General features: G+C 41.6%; 1 protein-coding gene across 1 annotated transcript; it reads left to right on the top strand.

Moving 5' to 3' along the window:
• Positions 1–2: 2 nt before the first annotated feature.
• On the top strand, positions 3–21,917 carry LOC307128520 (zona pellucida sperm-binding protein 2-like; the record flags this gene model as incomplete). Its single annotated transcript, XM_079820432.1, has 5 exons — positions 3–24; positions 20,306–20,424; positions 21,018–21,169; positions 21,237–21,345; positions 21,801–21,917. 5 exons carry the CDS (start codon positions 3–5, stop codon positions 21,915–21,917), a joined length of 519 nt encoding a protein of 172 aa, XP_079676558.1.
• Positions 21,918–22,280: the final 363 nt, after the last annotated feature.

Genomic DNA, 22,280 nt, shown 5'->3' with positions numbered 1-22,280 from the left:
GCATGCCAAGTCGCTCTGTTTTTGGTAATGCTATTTGAAAGCCACCCTGAAGTCATCCAAGTACAACATTGCATCTGCAATAAAATTAGTATCAACTTATTTATTTTTAATTTATCCCAATTTGTGACCAGCCTTTTTTCTTTAGACCACACCAATGTTAATTGCAAAGTAGACTGGTTTAATAGCTGGTTTAGACCCTTAACTGGTGTATCCCACCTGGGTTGCTGTCTGAAGCTGAAGGCAAGTGGACAAATTAATGGCTGTGTTTCAAATCACTTTATCATGCGCTTCTCTCACTATCTTCTGTGTTGTCGACTCCGATGTACATTGCATGATTGTCCACTACTGGTGGAACCCTTGCAATGGGTTGAATTGGAAGGTACCAGTGTTGGGAAGGTTACTTTGGAAATGTAATCGGTTACAGAGTTACCCTATTTTAAATGTAATAAGTAGTGTAACTATTTCAATTAATGTACCTGCTGACAATTGAGCACTTGATTTATTTTCTAATTTACAGTATTGGAATGCTTTTCACTTGCCATGGTGGCATCTCTCAGACAGAACGTAGCCTTATGCTTTCAACGGTAATGTGGATTGCTGCAATTGGCAGATGTGATGTGCTGCAAATTCAAACGAGAACCAATCAAAAGCATCAGGATAGCATCGCTTTACTATACGGCCTTTACAGTTTTTTTTACAATCGCCAGGACCCATTTCTCAATACATTTACATTTAATAATTTATCCAAAGCGACTTCCAAATGAGGAGCAACAGTGTGCAAGTGCTGTAACATCTCTCAGTCAATTAAGACTAGACCTATTCAATACTTAGGTTACTTTTTCAATACCTATTCAATACTTAAGTCCCTTATGAAACTTCACACAGTGATCACAACATCAGTCTATGTGAGCTAAACTATGGATCATTTATTATTGCTTTGGCACAAAATACATTCAATGATGTCATCTTTCAAATTACATGAATTATTTTCTCCCTTAGACACAAACACCACCAAAAATGTATGAAATATACAAGTCAATTTGCACATGTTTACATACTCAAAACCTAACAAAACACAAAAATAAATTAAAGCTGCAAGCAGCGTTGAAAGGGCCCTCGTACCCGGGGCCACCGCCACCCGGAGGCCTCAGGAAAACAGCAAATAATGAGCAAGATGCATTTAAGAGGGTAAATATAGGAGAAATACAGCAAATTAATTTTTATGTGCCACACTTCCTTCTGCCAGCAGGTGGTGCTTTGACTATAACTGAATATTGCCATGTAAATGTCTTCAGGCCAGGACTCTTCTCAAATATGTGAAGTTTGGGGCAGATCGGACATTGGCCCTGGCCCAAATGGCACCCTAAAACCTCACGGTCTTCCTCTGAGTCCGCACGTAATGCCGCTTTGACAGCCGGGTAGAAGTCCTCTGCGTAGCTCGCGAACTTGCTGGCTCAGCTGAAGTGCGCATCGAGGGCGCATAGCAGCCGCAAAGGGGGCGCTCACGAGCACCCTTCTTTAAGCTTAAATGACGATTGGGACACCCTGTGGACTTAACGGACACGCACACGCAGCGACCATTGTAAGTCCACAAAACCGAAAGTGCACATGAAGTGTGCCAGTTGGGACAGGGCCATAGTATGCCTGACTTACAACAGCTTCCTGTGTCATTGCGAAACATCAGCCTTTGTCCAGCCGCCACAGACACGGCCTTCAGCGAAAATTCAAGATCTTCACAATTTAACATCACCAAGGCCTTTAGATTAGACTGACCGAATATGATGTTGTTCTGATAAAATCTCTAGGAGGAGTTAATTTAAGTACAACGTCTGGAAATGGCAAAAACTGCAAAAACTTTGCAGAGAAAATTCTAAATATCTAATTTCCTGCTTCCAGGGACTTTTTTGTAGGTATTGGGCCGCTACATGTGTGTACCGAGTTTATACTTGTATGTGAAACTTAGTGCGAATGATGCTTAATTCAATTTTGTAGATGGCGCTATCGAGCCATTTTGCTACGCCTAATTCTGTAACCCATATCAGATGTAGATTTCCACCACTTCTGATGCATGTGCAAAGTTTCATGATTTTTCGAGCATGTTTAGGCCCTCAAAAATGCAATTAATTTCGGAGAAGAAGAATAATAGACCGAGCAATTCCAATAGGGTCCTAACACCATCTGTGCTCGGGCCCTAATAAGACAGAAATTCGCAACAGTTTTTTTTACAGTTAATACCATATTGATATATATTCTGAATGAAAAAAATCTAAGAAACTAGATGTTACCAAACACCTACACAACTGAACACCTACACATTACCATCCATTCAAAAGGAAAACTTGGGAATAATTTTGTACTGAAATGTAAACATGGACTATGTAACATAAACTGCAGTGAATTATAAGCAAAGCAGAGAGAGAGAGTGTCATTCTGGTTTTGTAAAGAAATTTTACTAAAGAAAATCATTGATATAATCTTTGAAATCATCAGGGAATAATGCAACCTGACATTAGTGGTTTTTGGGTCTACGTTTTATGATTGACAACGTGTGTTTGTTGGTTGAAAACCTTTGCTAGGGAAAAGAATTGTGTTTTGGTAGTTTTAGTGCATTTTGAAAGTGAAATGATCTGCTGAGCCATAAGTAACTGTAATTTAAAAACACATTTTTTCTCAGTAACTGTAACTGATTACAGTTACATTTATTTTGTAATTAAATTACATAATCTAGTTACATGTAACTAGTTAACTCCCCAACACTGCTAAGTACATATGAGTAGACTCGTCTCCTCTGTCATAATCAAGGAGTCGAGGGTCTGTCCATATAAACCTCCCTTGTCCACTTGTGGAACACTTCAAACTGGCGACAGGGATTGCCCCGTGGGGAAGTGCTTGGGGAGGTTTGTGATTGTTTTGCTAAATTTGGAACTACAGACTACTCTTACTATTTTTGACATATAAAGATATTGTAAAAGTAGTAACGCTAGTTAATATTTCTGCATGTCTACAAGCAAAGCGGAATGCACCAAACATTTACCCAAAGTACTTTGGGCAAGCTCCAGTATCAAACCAGAGGCCTGTACCATGATGGTAGTTTAACAAACTCAGGGTTACAGGATTAGTTTTGAGTTGACAAAACCAAACAAATCTATTCAGGCTTTGTTGGTCCCATGATACTGATCATCCGCTTTCTCTGTCAACTCAGTCTTTGATCCTGAGTTTAGGAGTTTAGCTGTGACATCAGTAGTGAACAGCCAATCACAGGCTGTTGATCAGTGAAACTGAGGGCCCGTCCACACAGAGACGCGTATCACTGTATACGTATACATTTTTTATCGTATTGGCGTTTCGTCCACACGGATCCGGCGTTTTGGGAGACTGAAACCGCTATTTTTTTAAACCGGGTCCTAAAGTGGATAAATCTGAAAACGACACCCTTGCGGTTTCGTGTATACAGCCAATCCGTATATTTTGTGAAACGGTGATGTCATCACACCACGTCCTGCGCGGGGAAGACTAAAGGGGATACAACTACAGGCACTGGGCATGCGCACATCAATACTGCGTTGTTTAATTACTGTATTTGCATTATTGTAAGGGTATGTTTAGGGTTGGGGTAGGTGTATGCGTTAATAAAACACATCTGGTAAGTAGCAAATTTATTTATTGTTATTTTATTGTGAGATTTTACCTCACCTCCGAGTCTCCGACTGTTGCCGTACCCCTTCTAGCCACAACTCTTCTTCTCCGTTTTTAGTGTATTTCTGTGCCAGAATTACAGCGCCACATACTGGCCTGGCATGTATACTACATTGTTTTGAGCCGTTTTCATGCTCTCGTGTATACGCAGATATTTCTTGAAAAGAGAAAAAAAAAAAGATTGGATAGGGAAAGTTCTGGCTTCGTCTGGACGGGGCCTGAGATTCACTTCTCGCGAGAGAAGCAGTGAGATTCATTTCTCTCTTCTGCAGAATATGACATGATTGAAAAATACTAAGAAATTAAAATAATTTACACAGGAAGTCAATGCCAGTAAAAGTTATGAAGTTAGTTTAGTTCAAATATACAGAGAATTGAACATTTAAGCTCACATGTAGTCATTTTTATCGCTTTATTTATTGATTTTAAAGCTTATTTGTATGACCTTTACATAGGCTATTTATATTAATTTTAACCAAGTGCCTATTAATGATTGATTAACTAAAATTATACACGTGTAATTGATTAAGGGTATAATAATTACATAAATGATAAATAAACCAACATTTTTATTATTATAAATAAGCATTGTTAAAAGCCAGACGCTTTAGTCTTTAAAAAACATTTGCTATGTAGTGACCTTTCATTTGGAGTAGAAAAAGGGGGATTGACTTTATTGCATCAGAGGTGTGTCACTTTGCTCACAGCTGATTGGTCCAATTTCAGTTTGAGATCTCTTATCTAGAACATAACCTGCCCTGGAGCAGGTTAGCCGTGGAGCGTAAGTAACTTACTATGGAGATGAACACTGCTAAAAGCCAAACCTCTTTAATGGTACCAAAAACCCAGGATTTGCACAAACTAAGCTTGGACATATCTGATTAGCCAGCTAAACCGGCTTCATGGTATAGGCCCCTGAGCATGAACCTTTTTATTTGTCTTCAATATGACAAATCTGACTAATTGGAGTCAAGAAACATCACGTGTATAATTTTGAGAACCAATGAAAATGTTCTGATAGCATAAGCTCCCATTTGGGCAAGTCTGGAGAATCATGACTGTTAATGAAGAGGGAGGGGATTATTGTTAATTAGCCAAAATCTGTAGAATACAAAAAGACCAAAGGGCCTCATCTCAACAGTGTGACTAGCTGTTGAACAATGGCAGGAAGTTGGTGTGCGCTTCAATCTCTGGCACTTTGCGTGTGTTTTTGTGCTTTTTGTCATGCGTTTCCACAGTGGAGTAATCTGCGGCAGAATCCTCGGGCTCTGATGAAACCGCAAACTGACCAGCGGGTTCAACAACAAGCTAGTCAACAGGTTCCTCAGCAGGTTCAACAACAAGCTAGTCAACAGGTTCCTCAGCAGGTTCAACAACAAGCTAGTCAACAGGTTCCTCAGCAGGTTCCTCACCAGGTTCAACAAGCTAGTCAACAGGTTCCTCACCAGGTTCAACAAGCTAGTCAACAGGTTCCTCACCAGGTTCAACAACAAGCTAGTCAACAGGTTCCTCACCAGGTTCAACAACAAGCTAGTCAACAGGTTCCTCAGCAGGTTCAACAACAAGCTAGTCAGCAGGTTCAACAAACTAGTCTACAGGTTCCTCACCAGGTTCAACAAACTAGTCAACGGGTTCCTCAGCAGTTTCAGCCCAAGCAGCCAGTGGGGCAGGCAGAGCCCCTTGACAAATGTGCTGTAGCTGATTATGAGCAGATCCAATGTGGCCCACTTGGTATCAGTGGTGCTGAGTGTGAATCTATCAACTGCTGCTTTAATGGACAGCAGTGTTTCTATGGGAAGGCAGGTAAGAGTGAGTCAATGTAAAGGTGTTCATGTTAAACTGCTGCTCAGTAATAACCTGCTCTTGTACCTTGTTCCAGTGACTGTCCAGTGTATAAGAGATGGTCAGTTTGTGGTAGTGGTGGCTAGAGATGTTACACTACCTCGCTTGAGCCTGGATTCAGTCAGTCTCCTGGGTGGAAACGACCCACCTTGCAGTCCTGTGGGATCCACACCTTCCTTTGCTATATACCAGTTCCCTGTCACTGCATGTGGCACAAGCATGATGGTGAGTAGCTGCTTGTGGTTCTGTTCTGCATGGCTTGGAATGGACTGGATGCCAACAGTTACTGTTTGCAGGAGGACCGTGGATATGTGGTGTATGAGAACCGAATGACCTCCTCGTATGAAGTGGGTGTTGGACCACTTGGTTCCATCACAAGGGACAGCCATTTTGAGTAGGTTTAATTTTTTAGCTTAAATGTTAATCCTTGACAAATGCTACAAGCTCACTATTTGTTTTCTAGGCTTCTATTCCAGTGTAGGTACTCTGCTACTTCTGTGGAAGCTCTAATTGTGGAGGTCAACACTGTTCCTGCACCTCCACCAGTAGCGGCTTCTGGACCCCTCAGGGTGGAGCTTAGACTGGCAAATGGTCAATGTGTCACCAAAGGCTGTGCAGAAGGTAAGTGTCTGTCCCAAGTATGCATAAGTATTTTCTAAAACTCCAGGTTGCAGGCGTTTCTGGTTAAACGCCGGTGTTCTTCCTCAGGGGATGAGGCATACACGTCCTACTACGGTGATGCTGATTATCCAGTCACAAAAGTCCTGCGGGAGCCTGTGTATGTTGAGGTGCGCATTTTGGAGAGGACTGACCCCAACATTGTCCTAATGCTGGGACGTTGCTGGGCGACATCAACCCCCAGTCCACTCAGTCTACCCCAGTGGGACCTTCTGGTCGATGGGTGAGTAAGGCCAGTCTTTATCCATCTAGTGTGCTGCAAGGCTTTTCTGACTGCCTTTGCCTTTCAGATGCCCATACCAGGATGACCATTACTTGACCACATTGGTTCCGGTGACTGGATCTTCTGTTCAGTTCCCAACCCACTACAAGCGCTTTGTTGTGAAGATGTTCACATTTGTGGATCCAGCATCTCTGGCTCCTCTACAGGAAACTGTATGCTCTGCAGCCTTACCTGAATCCTTAATAGTAGTAATTTTTATAGTGACTTCGGTGACTAACCCTCCCCCCCCCCCCTCCTCTGTTAGATCTTCATCCACTGTAGTACAGCAGTGTGCCATCCCTCTTCTGGCTCCTGTGAGCAAAGCTGCACTAGGAAAAGTGAGTGCTTGTTGTAAACGGACTTCAGGAACCATGATAATTTGGTTTTTAAATGCCTCATGATTCTACCATTTCTTTACCAGGAAGAGATGCTAAGGTCAAGACCATCTCTAGTGGGCAAAATGTGGTGTCTAGTGGAGAAGTTAACCTGGTCATGTGACTTTAGTTTTAATCAACTTAACTTTATTAAAGTTTTAATAAACTTCTTAACTCAACTGTGTCTCTGGTATTGATCTTTCGTGACTGTTCTCAGTTTGATTTATTGGGCCACACTACTAAACAGGGTTGCTTCTTTTGCTTCAAGGTTGTACTTGACCTAAAGCCAAGCTTCTGCCCATACCTGACCTATTTCGCAAGTTCCAGTTGCTAACCTGGGTCCCTGTTCTTAATGGTATCAAATTAGGGGTTGTTTAATCTGTTTTGGTCTCTACTTGTGGCTTTATGGCTGGACTAACATAACTGCTTGTACTGCTATTCAAGCATGCCAAGTCGCTCTGTTTTTGGTAATGCTATTTGAAAGCCACCCTGAAGTCATCCAAGTACAACATTGCATCTGCAATAAAATTAGTATCAACTTATTTATTTTTAATTTATCCCAATTTGTGACCAGCCTTTTTTCTTTAGACCACACCAATGTTAATTGCAAAGTAGACTGGTTTAATAGCTGGTTTAGACCCTTAACTGGTGTATCCCACCTGGGTTGCTGTCTGAAGCTGAAGGCAAGTGGACAAATTAATGGCTGTGTTTCAAATCACTTTATCATGCGCTTCTCTCACTATCTTCTGTGTTGTCGACTCCGATGTACATTGCATGATTGTCCACTACTGGTGGAACCCTTGCAATGGGTTGAATTGGAAGGTACCAGTGTTGGGAAGGTTACTTTGGAAATGTAATCGGTTACAGAGTTACCCTATTTTAAATGTAATAAGTAGTGTAACTATTTCAATTAATGTACCTGCTGACAATTGAGCACTTGATTTATTTTCTAATTTACAGTATTGGAATGCTTTTCACTTGCCATGGTGGCATCTCTCAGACAGAACGTAGCCTTATGCTTTCAACGGTAATGTGGATTGCTGCAATTGGCAGATGTGATGTGCTGCAAATTCAAACGAGAACCAATCAAAAGCATCAGGATAGCATCGCTTTACTATACGGCCTTTACAGTTTTTTTTACAATCGCCAGGACCCATTTCTCAATACATTTACATTTAATAATTTATCCAAAGCGACTTCCAAATGAGGAGCAACAGTGTGCAAGTGCTGTAACATCTCTCAGTCAATTAAGACTAGACCTATTCAATACTTAGGTTACTTTTTCAATACCTATTCAATACTTAAGTCCCTTATGAAACTTCACACAGTGATCACAACATCAGTCTATGTGAGCTAAACTATGGATCATTTATTATTGCTTTGGCACAAAATACATTCAATGATGTCATCTTTCAAATTACATGAATTATTTTCTCCCTTAGACACAAACACCACCAAAAATGTATGAAATATACAAGTCAATTTGCACATGTTTACATACTCAAAACCTAACAAAACACAAAAATAAATTAAAGCTGCAAGCAGCGTTGAAAGGGCCCTCGTACCCGGGGCCACCGCCACCCGGAGGCCTCAGGAAAACAGCAAATAATGAGCAAGATGCATTTAAGAGGGTAAATATAGGAGAAATACAGCAAATTAATTTTTATGTGCCACACTTCCTTCTGCCAGCAGGTGGTGCTTTGACTATAACTGAATATTGCCATGTAAATGTCTTCAGGCCAGGACTCTTCTCAAATATGTGAAGTTTGGGGCAGATCGGACATTGGCCCTGGCCCAAATGGCACCCTAAAACCTCACGGTCTTCCTCTGAGTCCGCACGTAATGCCGCTTTGACAGCCGGGTAGAAGTCCTCTGCGTAGCTCGCGAACTTGCTGGCTCAGCTGAAGTGCGCATCGAGGGCGCATAGCAGCCGCAAAGGGGGCGCTCACGAGCACCCTTCTTTAAGCTTAAATGACGATTGGGACACCCTGTGGACTTAACGGACACGCACACGCAGCGACCATTGTAAGTCCACAAAACCGAAAGTGCACATGAAGTGTGCCAGTTGGGACAGGGCCATAGTATGCCTGACTTACAACAGCTTCCTGTGTCATTGCGAAACATCAGCCTTTGTCCAGCCGCCACAGACACGGCCTTCAGCGAAAATTCAAGATCTTCACAATTTAACATCACCAAGGCCTTTAGATTAGACTGACCGAATATGATGTTGTTCTGATAAAATCTCTAGGAGGAGTTAATTTAAGTACAACGTCTGGAAATGGCAAAAACTGCAAAAACTTTGCAGAGAAAATTCTAAATATCTAATTTCCTGCTTCCAGGGACTTTTTTGTAGGTATTGGGCCGCTACATGTGTGTACCGAGTTTATACTTGTATGTGAAACTTAGTGCGAATGATGCTTAATTCAATTTTGTAGATGGCGCTATCGAGCCATTTTGCTACGCCTAATTCTGTAACCCATATCAGATGTAGATTTCCACCACTTCTGATGCATGTGCAAAGTTTCATGATTTTTCGAGCATGTTTAGGCCCTCAAAAATGCAATTAATTTCGGAGAAGAAGAATAATAGACCGAGCAATTCCAATAGGGTCCTAACACCATCTGTGCTCGGGCCCTAATAAGACAGAAATTCGCAACAGTTTTTTTTACAGTTAATACCATATTGATATATATTCTGAATGAAAAAAATCTAAGAAACTAGATGTTACCAAACACCTACACAACTGAACACCTACACATTACCATCCATTCAAAAGGAAAACTTGGGAATAATTTTGTACTGAAATGTAAACATGGACTATGTAACATAAACTGCAGTGAATTATAAGCAAAGCAGAGAGAGAGAGTGTCATTCTGGTTTTGTAAAGAAATTTTACTAAAGAAAATCATTGATATAATCTTTGAAATCATCAGGGAATAATGCAACCTGACATTAGTGGTTTTTGGGTCTACGTTTTATGATTGACAACGTGTGTTTGTTGGTTGAAAACCTTTGCTAGGGAAAAGAATTGTGTTTTGGTAGTTTTAGTGCATTTTGAAAGTGAAATGATCTGCTGAGCCATAAGTAACTGTAATTTAAAAACACATTTTTTCTCAGTAACTGTAACTGATTACAGTTACATTTATTTTGTAATTAAATTACATAATCTAGTTACATGTAACTAGTTAACTCCCCAACACTGCTAAGTACATATGAGTAGACTCGTCTCCTCTGTCATAATCAAGGAGTCGAGGGTCTGTCCATATAAACCTCCCTTGTCCACTTGTGGAACACTTCAAACTGGCGACAGGGATTGCCCCGTGGGGAAGTGCTTGGGGAGGTTTGTGATTGTTTTGCTAAATTTGGAACTACAGACTACTCTTACTATTTTTGACATATAAAGATATTGTAAAAGTAGTAACGCTAGTTAATATTTCTGCATGTCTACAAGCAAAGCGGAATGCACCAAACATTTACCCAAAGTACTTTGGGCAAGCTCCAGTATCAAACCAGAGGCCTGTACCATGATGGTAGTTTAACAAACTCAGGGTTACAGGATTAGTTTTGAGTTGACAAAACCAAACAAATCTATTCAGGCTTTGTTGGTCCCATGATACTGATCATCCGCTTTCTCTGTCAACTCAGTCTTTGATCCTGAGTTTAGGAGTTTAGCTGTGACATCAGTAGTGAACAGCCAATCACAGGCTGTTGATCAGTGAAACTGAGGGCCCGTCCACACAGAGACGCGTATCACTGTATACGTATACATTTTTTATCGTATTGGCGTTTCGTCCACACGGATCCGGCGTTTTGGGAGACTGAAACCGCTATTTTTTTAAACCGGGTCCTAAAGTGGATAAATCTGAAAACGACACCCTTGCGGTTTCGTGTATACAGCCAATCCGTATATTTTGTGAAACGGTGATGTCATCACACCACGTCCTGCGCGGGGAAGACTAAAGGGGATACAACTACAGGCACTGGGCATGCGCACATCAATACTGCGTTGTTTAATTACTGTATTTGCATTATTGTAAGGGTATGTTTAGGGTTGGGGTAGGTGTATGCGTTAATAAAACACATCTGGTAAGTAGCAAATTTATTTATTGTTATTTTATTGTGAGATTTTACCTCACCTCCGAGTCTCCGACTGTTGCCGTACCCCTTCTAGCCACAACTCTTCTTCTCCGTTTTTAGTGTATTTCTGTGCCAGAATTACAGCGCCACATACTGGCCTGGCATGTATACTACATTGTTTTGAGCCGTTTTCATGCTCTCGTGTATACGCAGATATTTCTTGAAAAGAGAAAAAAAAAAAGATTGGATAGGGAAAGTTCTGGCTTCGTCTGGACGGGGCCTGAGATTCACTTCTCGCGAGAGAAGCAGTGAGATTCATTTCTCTCTTCTGCAGAATATGACATGATTGAAAAATACTAAGAAATTAAAATAATTTACACAGGAAGTCAATGCCAGTAAAAGTTATGAAGTTAGTTTAGTTCAAATATACAGAGAATTGAACATTTAAGCTCACATGTAGTCATTTTTATCGCTTTATTTATTGATTTTAAAGCTTATTTGTATGACCTTTACATAGGCTATTTATATTAATTTTAACCAAGTGCCTATTAATGATTGATTAACTAAAATTATACACGTGTAATTGATTAAGGGTATAATAATTACATAAATGATAAATAAACCAACATTTTTATTATTATAAATAAGCATTGTTAAAAGCCAGACGCTTTAGTCTTTAAAAAACATTTGCTATGTAGTGACCTTTCATTTGGAGTAGAAAAAGGGGGATTGACTTTATTGCATCAGAGGTGTGTCACTTTGCTCACAGCTGATTGGTCCAATTTCAGTTTGAGATCTCTTATCTAGAACATAACCTGCCCTGGAGCAGGTTAGCCGTGGAGCGTAAGTAACTTACTATGGAGATGAACACTGCTAAAAGCCAAACCTCTTTAATGGTACCAAAAACCCAGGATTTGCACAAACTAAGCTTGGACATATCTGATTAGCCAGCTAAACCGGCTTCATGGTATAGGCCCCTGAGCATGAACCTTTTTATTTGTCTTCAATATGACAAATCTGACTAATTGGAGTCAAGAAACATCACGTGTATAATTTTGAGAACCAATGAAAATGTTCTGATAGCATAAGCTCCCATTTGGGCAAGTCTGGAGAATCATGACTGTTAATGAAGAGGGAGGGGATTATTGTTAATTAGCCAAAATCTGTAGAATACAAAAAGACCAAAGGGCCTCATCTCAACAGTGTGACTAGCTGTTGAACAATGGCAGGAAGTTGGTGTGCGCTTCAATCTCTGGCACTTTGCGTGTGTTTTTGTGCTTTTTGTCATGCGTTTCCACAGTGGAGTAATCTGCGGCAGAATCCTCGGGCTCTGATGAAACCGCAAACTGACCAGCGGGTTCAACAACAAGCTAGTCAACAGGTTCCTCAGCAGGTTCAACAACAAGCTAGTCAACAGGTTCCTCAGCAGGTTCAACAACAAGCTAGTCAACAGGTTCCTCAGCAGGTTCCTCACCAGGTTCAACAAGCTAGTCAACAGGTTCCTCACCAGGTTCAACAAGCTAGTCAACAGGTTCCTCACCAGGTTCAACAACAAGCTAGTCAACAGGTTCCTCACCAGGTTCAACAACAAGCTAGTCAACAGGTTCCTCAGCAGGTTCAACAACAAGCTAGTCAGCAGGTTCAACAAACTAGTCTACAGGTTCCTCACCAGGTTCAACAAACTAGTCAACGGGTTCCTCAGCAGTTTCAACAAACTAGTCAACGGGTTCCTCAGCAGTTTCAGCCCAAGCAGCCAGTGGGGCAGGCAGAGCCCCTTGACAAATGTGCTGTAGCTGATTATGAGCAGATCCAATGTGGCCCACTTGGTATCAGTGGTGCTGAGTGTGAATCTATCAACTGCTGCTTTAATGGACAGCAGTGTTTCTATGGGAAGGCAGGTAAGAGTGAGTCAATGTAAAGGTGTTCATGTTAAACTGCTGCTCAGTAATAACCTGCTCTTGTACCTTGTTCCAGTGACTGTCCAGTGTATAAGAGATGGTCAGTTTGTGGTAGTGGTGGCTAGAGATGTTACACTACCTCGCTTGAGCCTGGATTCAGTCAGTCTCCTGGGTGGAAACGACCCACCTTGCAGTCCTGTGGGATCCACACCTTCCTTTGCTATATACCAGTTCCCTGTCACTGCATGTGGCACAAGCATGATGGTGAGTAGCTGCTTGTGGTTCTGTTCTGCATGGCTTGGAATGGACTGGATGCCAACAGTTACTGTTTGCAGGAGGACCGTGGATATGTGGTGTATGAGAACCGAATGACCTCCTCGTATGAAGTGGGTGTTGGACCACTTGGTTCCATCACAAGGGACAGCCATTTTGAGTAGGTTTAATTTTTTAGCTTAAATGTTAATCCTTGACAAATGCTACAAGCTCACTATTTGTTTTCTAGGCTTCTATTCCAGTGTAGGTACTCTGCTACTTCTGTGGAAGCTCTAATTGTGGAGGTCAACACTGTTCCTGCACCTCCACCAGTAGCGGCTTCTGGACCCCTCAGGGTGGAGCTTAGACTGGCAAATGGTCAATGTGTCACCAAAGGCTGTGCAGAAGGTAAGTGTCTGTCCCAAGTATGCATAAGTATTTTCTAAAACTCCAGGTTGCAGGCGTTTCTGGTTAAACGCCGGTGTTCTTCCTCAGGGGATGAGGCATACACGTCCTACTACGGTGATGCTGATTATCCAGTCACAAAAGTCCTGCGGGAGCCTGTGTATGTTGAGGTGCGCATTTTGGAGAGGACTGACCCCAACATTGTCCTAATGCTGGGACGTTGCTGGGCGACATCAACCCCCAGTCCACTCAGTCTACCCCAGTGGGACCTTCTGGTCGATGGGTGAGTAAGGCCAGTCTTTATCCATCTAGTGTGCTGCAAGGCTTTTCTGACTGCCTTTGCCTTTCAGATGCCCATACCAGGATGACCATTACTTGACCACATTGGTTCCGGTGACTGGATCTTCTGTTCAGTTCCCAACCCACTACAAGCGCTTTGTTGTGAAGATGTTCACATTTGTGGATCCAGCATCTCTGGCTCCTCTACAGGAAACTGTATGCTCTGCAGCCTTACCTGAATCCTTAATAGTAGTAATTTTTATAGTGACTTCGGTGACTAACCCTCCCCCCCCCCCCCCTCCTCTGTTAGATCTTCATCCACTGTAGTACAGCAGTGTGCCATCCCTCTTCTGGCTCCTGTGAGCAAAGCTGCACTAGGAAAAGTGAGTGCTTGTTGTAAACGGACTTCAGGAACCATGATAATTTGGTTTTTAAATGCCTCATGATTCTACCATTTCTTTACCAGGAAGAGATGCTAAGGTCAAGACCATCTCTAGTGGGCAAAATGTGGTGTCTAGTGGAGAAGTTAACCTGGTCATGTGACTTTAGTTTTAATCAACTTAACTTTATTAAAGTTTTAATAAACTTCTTAACTCAACTGTGTCTCTGGTATTGATCTTTCGTGACTGTTCTCAGTTTGATTTATTGGGCCACACTACTAAACAGGGTTGCTTCTTTTGCTTCAAGGTTGTACTTGACCTAAAGCCAAGCTTCTGCCCATACCTGACCTATTTCGCAAGTTCCAGTTGCTAACCTGGGTCCCTGTTCTTAATGGTATCAAATTAGGGGTTGTTTAATCTGTTTTGGTCTCTACTTGTGGCTTTATGGCTGGACTAACATAACTGCTTGTACTGCTATTCAAGCATGCCAAGTCGCTCTGTTTTTGGTAATGCTATTTGAAAGCCACCCTGAAGTCATCCAAGTACAACATTGCATCTGCAATAAAATTAGTATCAACTTATTTATTTTTAATTTATCCCAATTTGTGACCAGCCTTTTTTCTTTAGACCACACCAATGTTAATTGCAAAGTAGACTGGTTTAATAGCTGGTTTAGACCCTTAACTGGTGTATCCCACCTGGGTTGCTGTCTGAAGCTGAAGGCAAGTGGACAAATTAATGGCTGTGTTTCAAATCACTTTATCATGCGCTTCTCTCACTATCTTCTGTGTTGTCGACTCCGATGTACATTGCATGATTGTCCACTACTGGTGGAACCCTTGCAATGGGTTGAATTGGAAGGTACCAGTGTTGGGAAGGTTACTTTGGAAATGTAATCGGTTACAGAGTTACCCTATTTTAAATGTAATAAGTAGTGTAACTATTTCAATTAATGTACCTGCTGACAATTGAGCACTTGATTTATTTTCTAATTTACAGTATTGGAATGCTTTTCACTTGCCATGGTGGCATCTCTCAGACAGAACGTAGCCTTATGCTTTCAACGGTAATGTGGATTGCTGCAATTGGCAGATGTGATGTGCTGCAAATTCAAACGAGAACCAATCAAAAGCATCAGGATAGCATCGCTTTACTATACGGCCTTTACAGTTTTTTTTACAATCGCCAGGACCCATTTCTCAATACATTTACATTTAATAATTTATCCAAAGCGACTTCCAAATGAGGAGCAACAGTGTGCAAGTGCTGTAACATCTCTCAGTCAATTAAGACTAGACCTATTCAATACTTAGGTTACTTTTTCAATACCTATTCAATACTTAAGTCCCTTATGAAACTTCACACAGTGATCACAACATCAGTCTATGTGAGCTAAACTATGGATCATTTATTATTGCTTTGGCACAAAATACATTCAATGATGTCATCTTTCAAATTACATGAATTATTTTCTCCCTTAGACACAAACACCACCAAAAATGTATGAAATATACAAGTCAATTTGCACATGTTTACATACTCAAAACCTAACAAAACACAAAAATAAATTAAAGCTGCAAGCAGCGTTGAAAGGGCCCTCGTACCCGGGGCCACCGCCACCCGGAGGCCTCAGGAAAACAGCAAATAATGAGCAAGATGCATTTAAGAGGGTAAATATAGGAGAAATACAGCAAATTAATTTTTATGTGCCACACTTCCTTCTGCCAGCAGGTGGTGCTTTGACTATAACTGAATATTGCCATGTAAATGTCTTCAGGCCAGGACTCTTCTCAAATATGTGAAGTTTGGGGCAGATCGGACATTGGCCCTGGCCCAAATGGCACCCTAAAACCTCACGGTCTTCCTCTGAGTCCGCACGTAATGCCGCTTTGACAGCCGGGTAGAAGTCCTCTGCGTAGCTCGCGAACTTGCTGGCTCAGCTGAAGTGCGCATCGAGGGCGCATAGCAGCCGCAAAGGGGGCGCTCACGAGCACCCTTCTTTAAGCTTAAATGACGATTGGGACACCCTGTGGACTTAACGGACACGCACACGCAGCGACCATTGTAAGTCCACAAAACCGAAAGTGCACATGAAGTGTGCCAGTTGGGACAGGGCCATAGTATGCCTGACTTACAACAGCTTCCTGTGTCATTGCGAAACATCAGCCTTTGTCCAGCCGCCACAGACACGGCCTTCAGCGAAAATTCAAGATCTTCACAATTTAACATCACCAAGGCCTTTAGATTAGACTGACCGAATATGATGTTGTTCTGATAAAATCTCTAGGAGGAGTTAATTTAAGTACAACGTCTGGAAATGGCAAAAACTGCAAAAACTTTGCAGAGAAAATTCTAAATATCTAATTTCCTGCTTCCAGGGACTTTTTTGTAGGTATTGGGCCGCTACATGTGTGTACCGAGTTTATACTTGTATGTGAAACTTAGTGCGAATGATGCTTAATTCAATTTTGTAGATGGCGCTATCGAGCCATTTTGCTACGCCTAATTCTGTAACCCATATCAGATGTAGATTTCCACCACTTCTGATGCATGTGCAAAGTTTCATGATTTTTCGAGCATGTTTAGGCCCTCAAAAATGCAATTAATTTCGGAGAAGAAGAATAATAGACCGAGCAATTCCAATAGGGTCCTAACACCATCTGTGCTCGGGCCCTAATAAGACAGAAATTCGCAACAGTTTTTTTTACAGTTAATACCATATTGATATATATTCTGAATGAAAAAAATCTAAGAAACTAGATGTTACCAAACACCTACACAACTGAACACCTACACATTACCATCCATTCAAAAGGAAAACTTGGGAATAATTTTGTACTGAAATGTAAACATGGACTATGTAACATAAACTGCAGTGAATTATAAGCAAAGCAGAGAGAGAGAGTGTCATTCTGGTTTTGTAAAGAAATTTTACTAAAGAAAATCATTGATATAATCTTTGAAATCATCAGGGAATAATGCAACCTGACATTAGTGGTTTTTGGGTCTACGTTTTATGATTGACAACGTGTGTTTGTTGGTTGAAAACCTTTGCTAGGGAAAAGAATTGTGTTTTGGTAGTTTTAGTGCATTTTGAAAGTGAAATGATCTGCTGAGCCATAAGTAACTGTAATTTAAAAACACATTTTTTCTCAGTAACTGTAACTGATTACAGTTACATTTATTTTGTAATTAAATTACATAATCTAGTTACATGTAACTAGTTAACTCCCCAACACTGCTAAGTACATATGAGTAGACTCGTCTCCTCTGTCATAATCAAGGAGTCGAGGGTCTGTCCATATAAACCTCCCTTGTCCACTTGTGGAACACTTCAAACTGGCGACAGGGATTGCCCCGTGGGGAAGTGCTTGGGGAGGTTTGTGATTGTTTTGCTAAATTTGGAACTACAGACTACTCTTACTATTTTTGACATATAAAGATATTGTAAAAGTAGTAACGCTAGTTAATATTTCTGCATGTCTACAAGCAAAGCGGAATGCACCAAACATTTACCCAAAGTACTTTGGGCAAGCTCCAGTATCAAACCAGAGGCCTGTACCATGATGGTAGTTTAACAAACTCAGGGTTACAGGATTAGTTTTGAGTTGACAAAACCAAACAAATCTATTCAGGCTTTGTTGGTCCCATGATACTGATCATCCGCTTTCTCTGTCAACTCAGTCTTTGATCCTGAGTTTAGGAGTTTAGCTGTGACATCAGTAGTGAACAGCCAATCACAGGCTGTTGATCAGTGAAACTGAGGGCCCGTCCACACAGAGACGCGTATCACTGTATACGTATACATTTTTTATCGTATTGGCGTTTCGTCCACACGGATCCGGCGTTTTGGGAGACTGAAACCGCTATTTTTTTAAACCGGGTCCTAAAGTGGATAAATCTGAAAACGACACCCTTGCGGTTTCGTGTATACAGCCAATCCGTATATTTTGTGAAACGGTGATGTCATCACACCACGTCCTGCGCGGGGAAGACTAAAGGGGATACAACTACAGGCACTGGGCATGCGCACATCAATACTGCGTTGTTTAATTACTGTATTTGTATTATTGTAAGGGTATGTTTAGGGTTGGGGTAGGTGTATGCGTTAATAAAACACATCTGGTAAGTAGCAAATTTATTTATTGTTATTTTATTGTGAGATTTTACCTCACCTCCGAGTCTCCGACTGTTGCCGTACCCCTTCTAGCCACAACTCTTCTTCTCCGTTTTTAGTGTATTTCTGTGCCAGAATTACAGCGCCACATACTGGCCTGGCATGTATACTACATTGTTTTGAGCCGTTTTCATGCTCTCGTGTATACGCAGATATTTCTTGAAAAGAGAAAAAAAAAAAGATTGGATAGGGAAAGTTCTGGCTTCGTCTGGACGGGGCCTGAGATTCACTTCTCGCGAGAGAAGCAGTGAGATTCATTTCTCTCTTCTGCAGAATATGACATGATTGAAAAATACTAAGAAATTAAAATAATTTACACAGGAAGTCAATGCCAGTAAAAGTTATGAAGTTAGTTTAGTTCAAATATACAGAGAATTGAACATTTAAGCTCACATGTAGTCATTTTTATCGCTTTATTTATTGATTTTAAAGCTTATTTGTATGACCTTTACATAGGCTATTTATATTAATTTTAACCAAGTGCCTATTAATGATTGATTAACTAAAATTATACACGTGTAATTGATTAAGGGTATAATAATTACATAAATGATAAATAAACCAACATTTTTATTATTATAAATAAGCATTGTTAAAAGCCAGACGCTTTAGTCTTTAAAAAACATTTGCTATGTAGTGACCTTTCATTTGGAGTAGAAAAAGGGGGATTGACTTTATTGCATCAGAGGTGTGTCACTTTGCTCACAGCTGATTGGTCCAATTTCAGTTTGAGATCTCTTATCTAGAACATAACCTGCCCTGGAGCAGGTTAGCCGTGGAGCGTAAGTAACTTACTATGGAGATGAACACTGCTAAAAGCCAAACCTCTTTAATGGTACCAAAAACCCAGGATTTGCACAAACTAAGCTTGGACATATCTGATTAGCCAGCTAAACCGGCTTCATGGTATAGGCCCCTGAGCATGAACCTTTTTATTTGTCTTCAATATGACAAATCTGACTAATTGGAGTCAAGAAACATCACGTGTATAATTTTGAGAACCAATGAAAATGTTCTGATAGCATAAGCTCCCATTTGGGCAAGTCTGGAGAATCATGACTGTTAATGAAGAGGGAGGGGATTATTGTTAATTAGCCAAAATCTGTAGAATACAAAAAGACCAAAGGGCCTCATCTCAACAGTGTGACTAGCTGTTGAACAATGGCAGGAAGTTGGTGTGCGCTTCAATCTCTGGCACTTTGCGTGTGTTTTTGTGCTTTTTGTCATGCGTTTCCACAGTGGAGTAATCTGCGGCAGAATCCTCGGGCTCTGATGAAACCGCAAACTGACCAGCGGGTTCAACAACAAGCTAGTCAACAGGTTCCTCACCAGGTTCAACAAGCTAGTCAACATTTTCCTCAGCAGGTTCAACAACAAGCTAGTCAACAGGTTCCTCAGCAGGTTCAACAACAAGCTAGTCAACAGGTTCCTCAGCAGGTTCAACAACAAGCTAGTCAACAGGTTCCTCAGCAGGTTCAACAACAAGCTAGTCAACAGGTTCCTCAGCAGGTTCCTCACCAGGTTCAACAAGCTAGTCAACAGGTTCCTCACCAGGTTCAACAAGCTAGTCAACAGGTTCCTCACCAGGTTCAACAACAAGCTAGTCAACAGGTTCCTCACCAGGTTCAACAACAAGCTAGTCAACAGGTTCCTCAGCAGGTTCAACAACAAGCTAGTCAGCAGGTTCAACAAACTAGTCTACAGGTTCCTCACCAGGTTCAACAAACTAGTCAACGGGTTCCTCAGCAGTTTCAGCCCAAGCAGCCAGTGGGGCAGGCAGAGCCCCTTGACAAATGTGCTGTAGCTGATTATGAGCAGATCCAATGTGGCCCACTTGGTATCAGTGGTGCTGAGTGTGAATCTATCAACTGCTGCTTTAATGGACAGCAGTGTTTCTATGGGAAGGCAGGTAAGAGTGAGTCAATGTAAAGGTGTTCATGTTAAACTGCTGCTCAGTAATAACCTGCTCTTGTACCTTGTTCCAGTGACTGTCCAGTGTATAAGAGATGGTCAGTTTGTGGTAGTGGTGGCTAGAGATGTTACACTACCTCGCTTGAGCCTGGATTCAGTCAGTCTCCTGGGTGGAAACGACCCACCTTGCAGTCCTGTGGGATCCACACCTTCCTTTGCTATATACCAGTTCCCTGTCACTGCATGTGGCACAAGCATGATGGTGAGTAGCTGCTTGTGGTTCTGTTCTGCATGGCTTGGAATGGACTGGATGCCAACAGTTACTGTTTGCAGGAGGACCGTGGATATGTGGTGTATGAGAACCGAATGACCTCCTCGTATGAAGTGGGTGTTGGACCACTTGGTTCCATCACAAGGGACAGCCATTTTGAGTAGGTTTAATTTTTTAGCTTAAATGTTAATCCTTGACAAATGCTACAAGCTCACTATTTGTTTTCTAGGCTTCTATTCCAGTGTAGGTACTCTGCTACTTCTGTGGAAGCTCTAATTGTGGAGGTCAACACTGTTCCTGCACCTCCACCAGTAGCGGCTTCTGGACCCCTCAGGGTGGAGCTTAGACTGGCAAATGGTCAATGTGTCACCAAAGGCTGTGCAGAAGGTAAGTGTCTGTCCCAAGTATGCATAAGTATTTTCTAAAACTCCAGGTTGCAGGCGTTTCTGGTTAAACGCCGGTGTTCTTCCTCAGGGGATGAGGCATACACGTCCTACTACGGTGATGCTGATTATCCAGTCACAAAAGTCCTGCGGGAGCCTGTGTATGTTGAGGTGCGCATTTTGGAGAGGACTGACCCCAACATTGTCCTAATGCTGGGACGTTGCTGGGCGACATCAACCCCCAGTCCACTCAGTCTACCCCAGTGGGACCTTCTGGTCGATGGGTGAGTAAGGCCAGTCTTTATCCATCTAGTGTGCTGCAAGGCTTTTCTGACTGCCTTTGCCTTTCAGATGCCCATACCAGGATGACCATTACTTGACCACATTGGTTCCGGTGACTGGATCTTCTGTTCAGTTCCCAACCCACTACAAGCGCTTTGTTGTGAAGATGTTCACATTTGTGGATCCAGCATCTCTGGCTCCTCTACAGGAAACTGTATGCTCTGCAGCCTTACCTGAATCCTTAATAGTAGTAATTTTTATAGTGACTTCGGTGACTAACCCTCCCCCCCCCCCCCTCCTCTGTTAGATCTTCATCCACTGTAGTACAGCAGTGTGCCATCCCTCTTCTGGCTCCTGTGAGCAAAGCTGCACTAGGAAAAGTGAGTGCTTGTTGTAAACGGACTTCAGGAACCATGATAATTTGGTTTTTAAATGCCTCATGATTCTACCATTTCTTTACCAGGAAGAGATGCTAAGGTCAAGACCATCTCTAGTGGGCAAAATGTGGTGTCTAGTGGAGAAGTTAACCTGGTCATGTGACTTTAGTTTTAATCAACTTAACTTTATTAAAGTTTTAATAAACTTCTTAACTCAACTGTGTCTCTGGTATTGATCTTTCGTGACTGTTCTCAGTTTGATTTATTGGGCCACACTACTAAACAGGGTTGCTTCTTTTGCTTCAAGGTTGTACTTGACCTAAAGCCAAGCTTCTGCCCATACCTGACCTATTTCGCAAGTTCCAGTTGCTAACCTGGGTCCCTGTTCTTAATGGTATCAAATTAGGGGTTGTTTAATCTGTTTTGGTCTCTACTTGTGGCTTTATGGCTGGACTAACATAACTGCTTGTACTGCTATTCAAGCATGCCAAGTCGCTCTGTTTTTGGTAATGCTATTTGAAAGCCACCCTGAAGTCATCCAAGTACAACATTGCATCTGCAATAAAATTAGTATCAACTTATTTATTTTTAATTTATCCCAATTTGTGACCAGCCTTTTTTCTTTAGACCACACCAATGTTAATTGCAAAGTAGACTGGTTTAATAGCTGGTTTAGACCCTTAACTGGTGTATCCCACCTGGGTTGCTGTCTGAAGCTGAAGGCAAGTGGACAAAT

Source organism: Gobio gobio (genome assembly GCF_949357685.1).
Source record: "Gobio gobio genome assembly, chromosome: 6".
Lineage (NCBI taxonomy): Eukaryota > Metazoa > Chordata > Actinopteri > Cypriniformes > Gobionidae > Gobio > Gobio gobio.
This window is presented reverse-complemented; position numbering and strand designations above follow the sequence as displayed.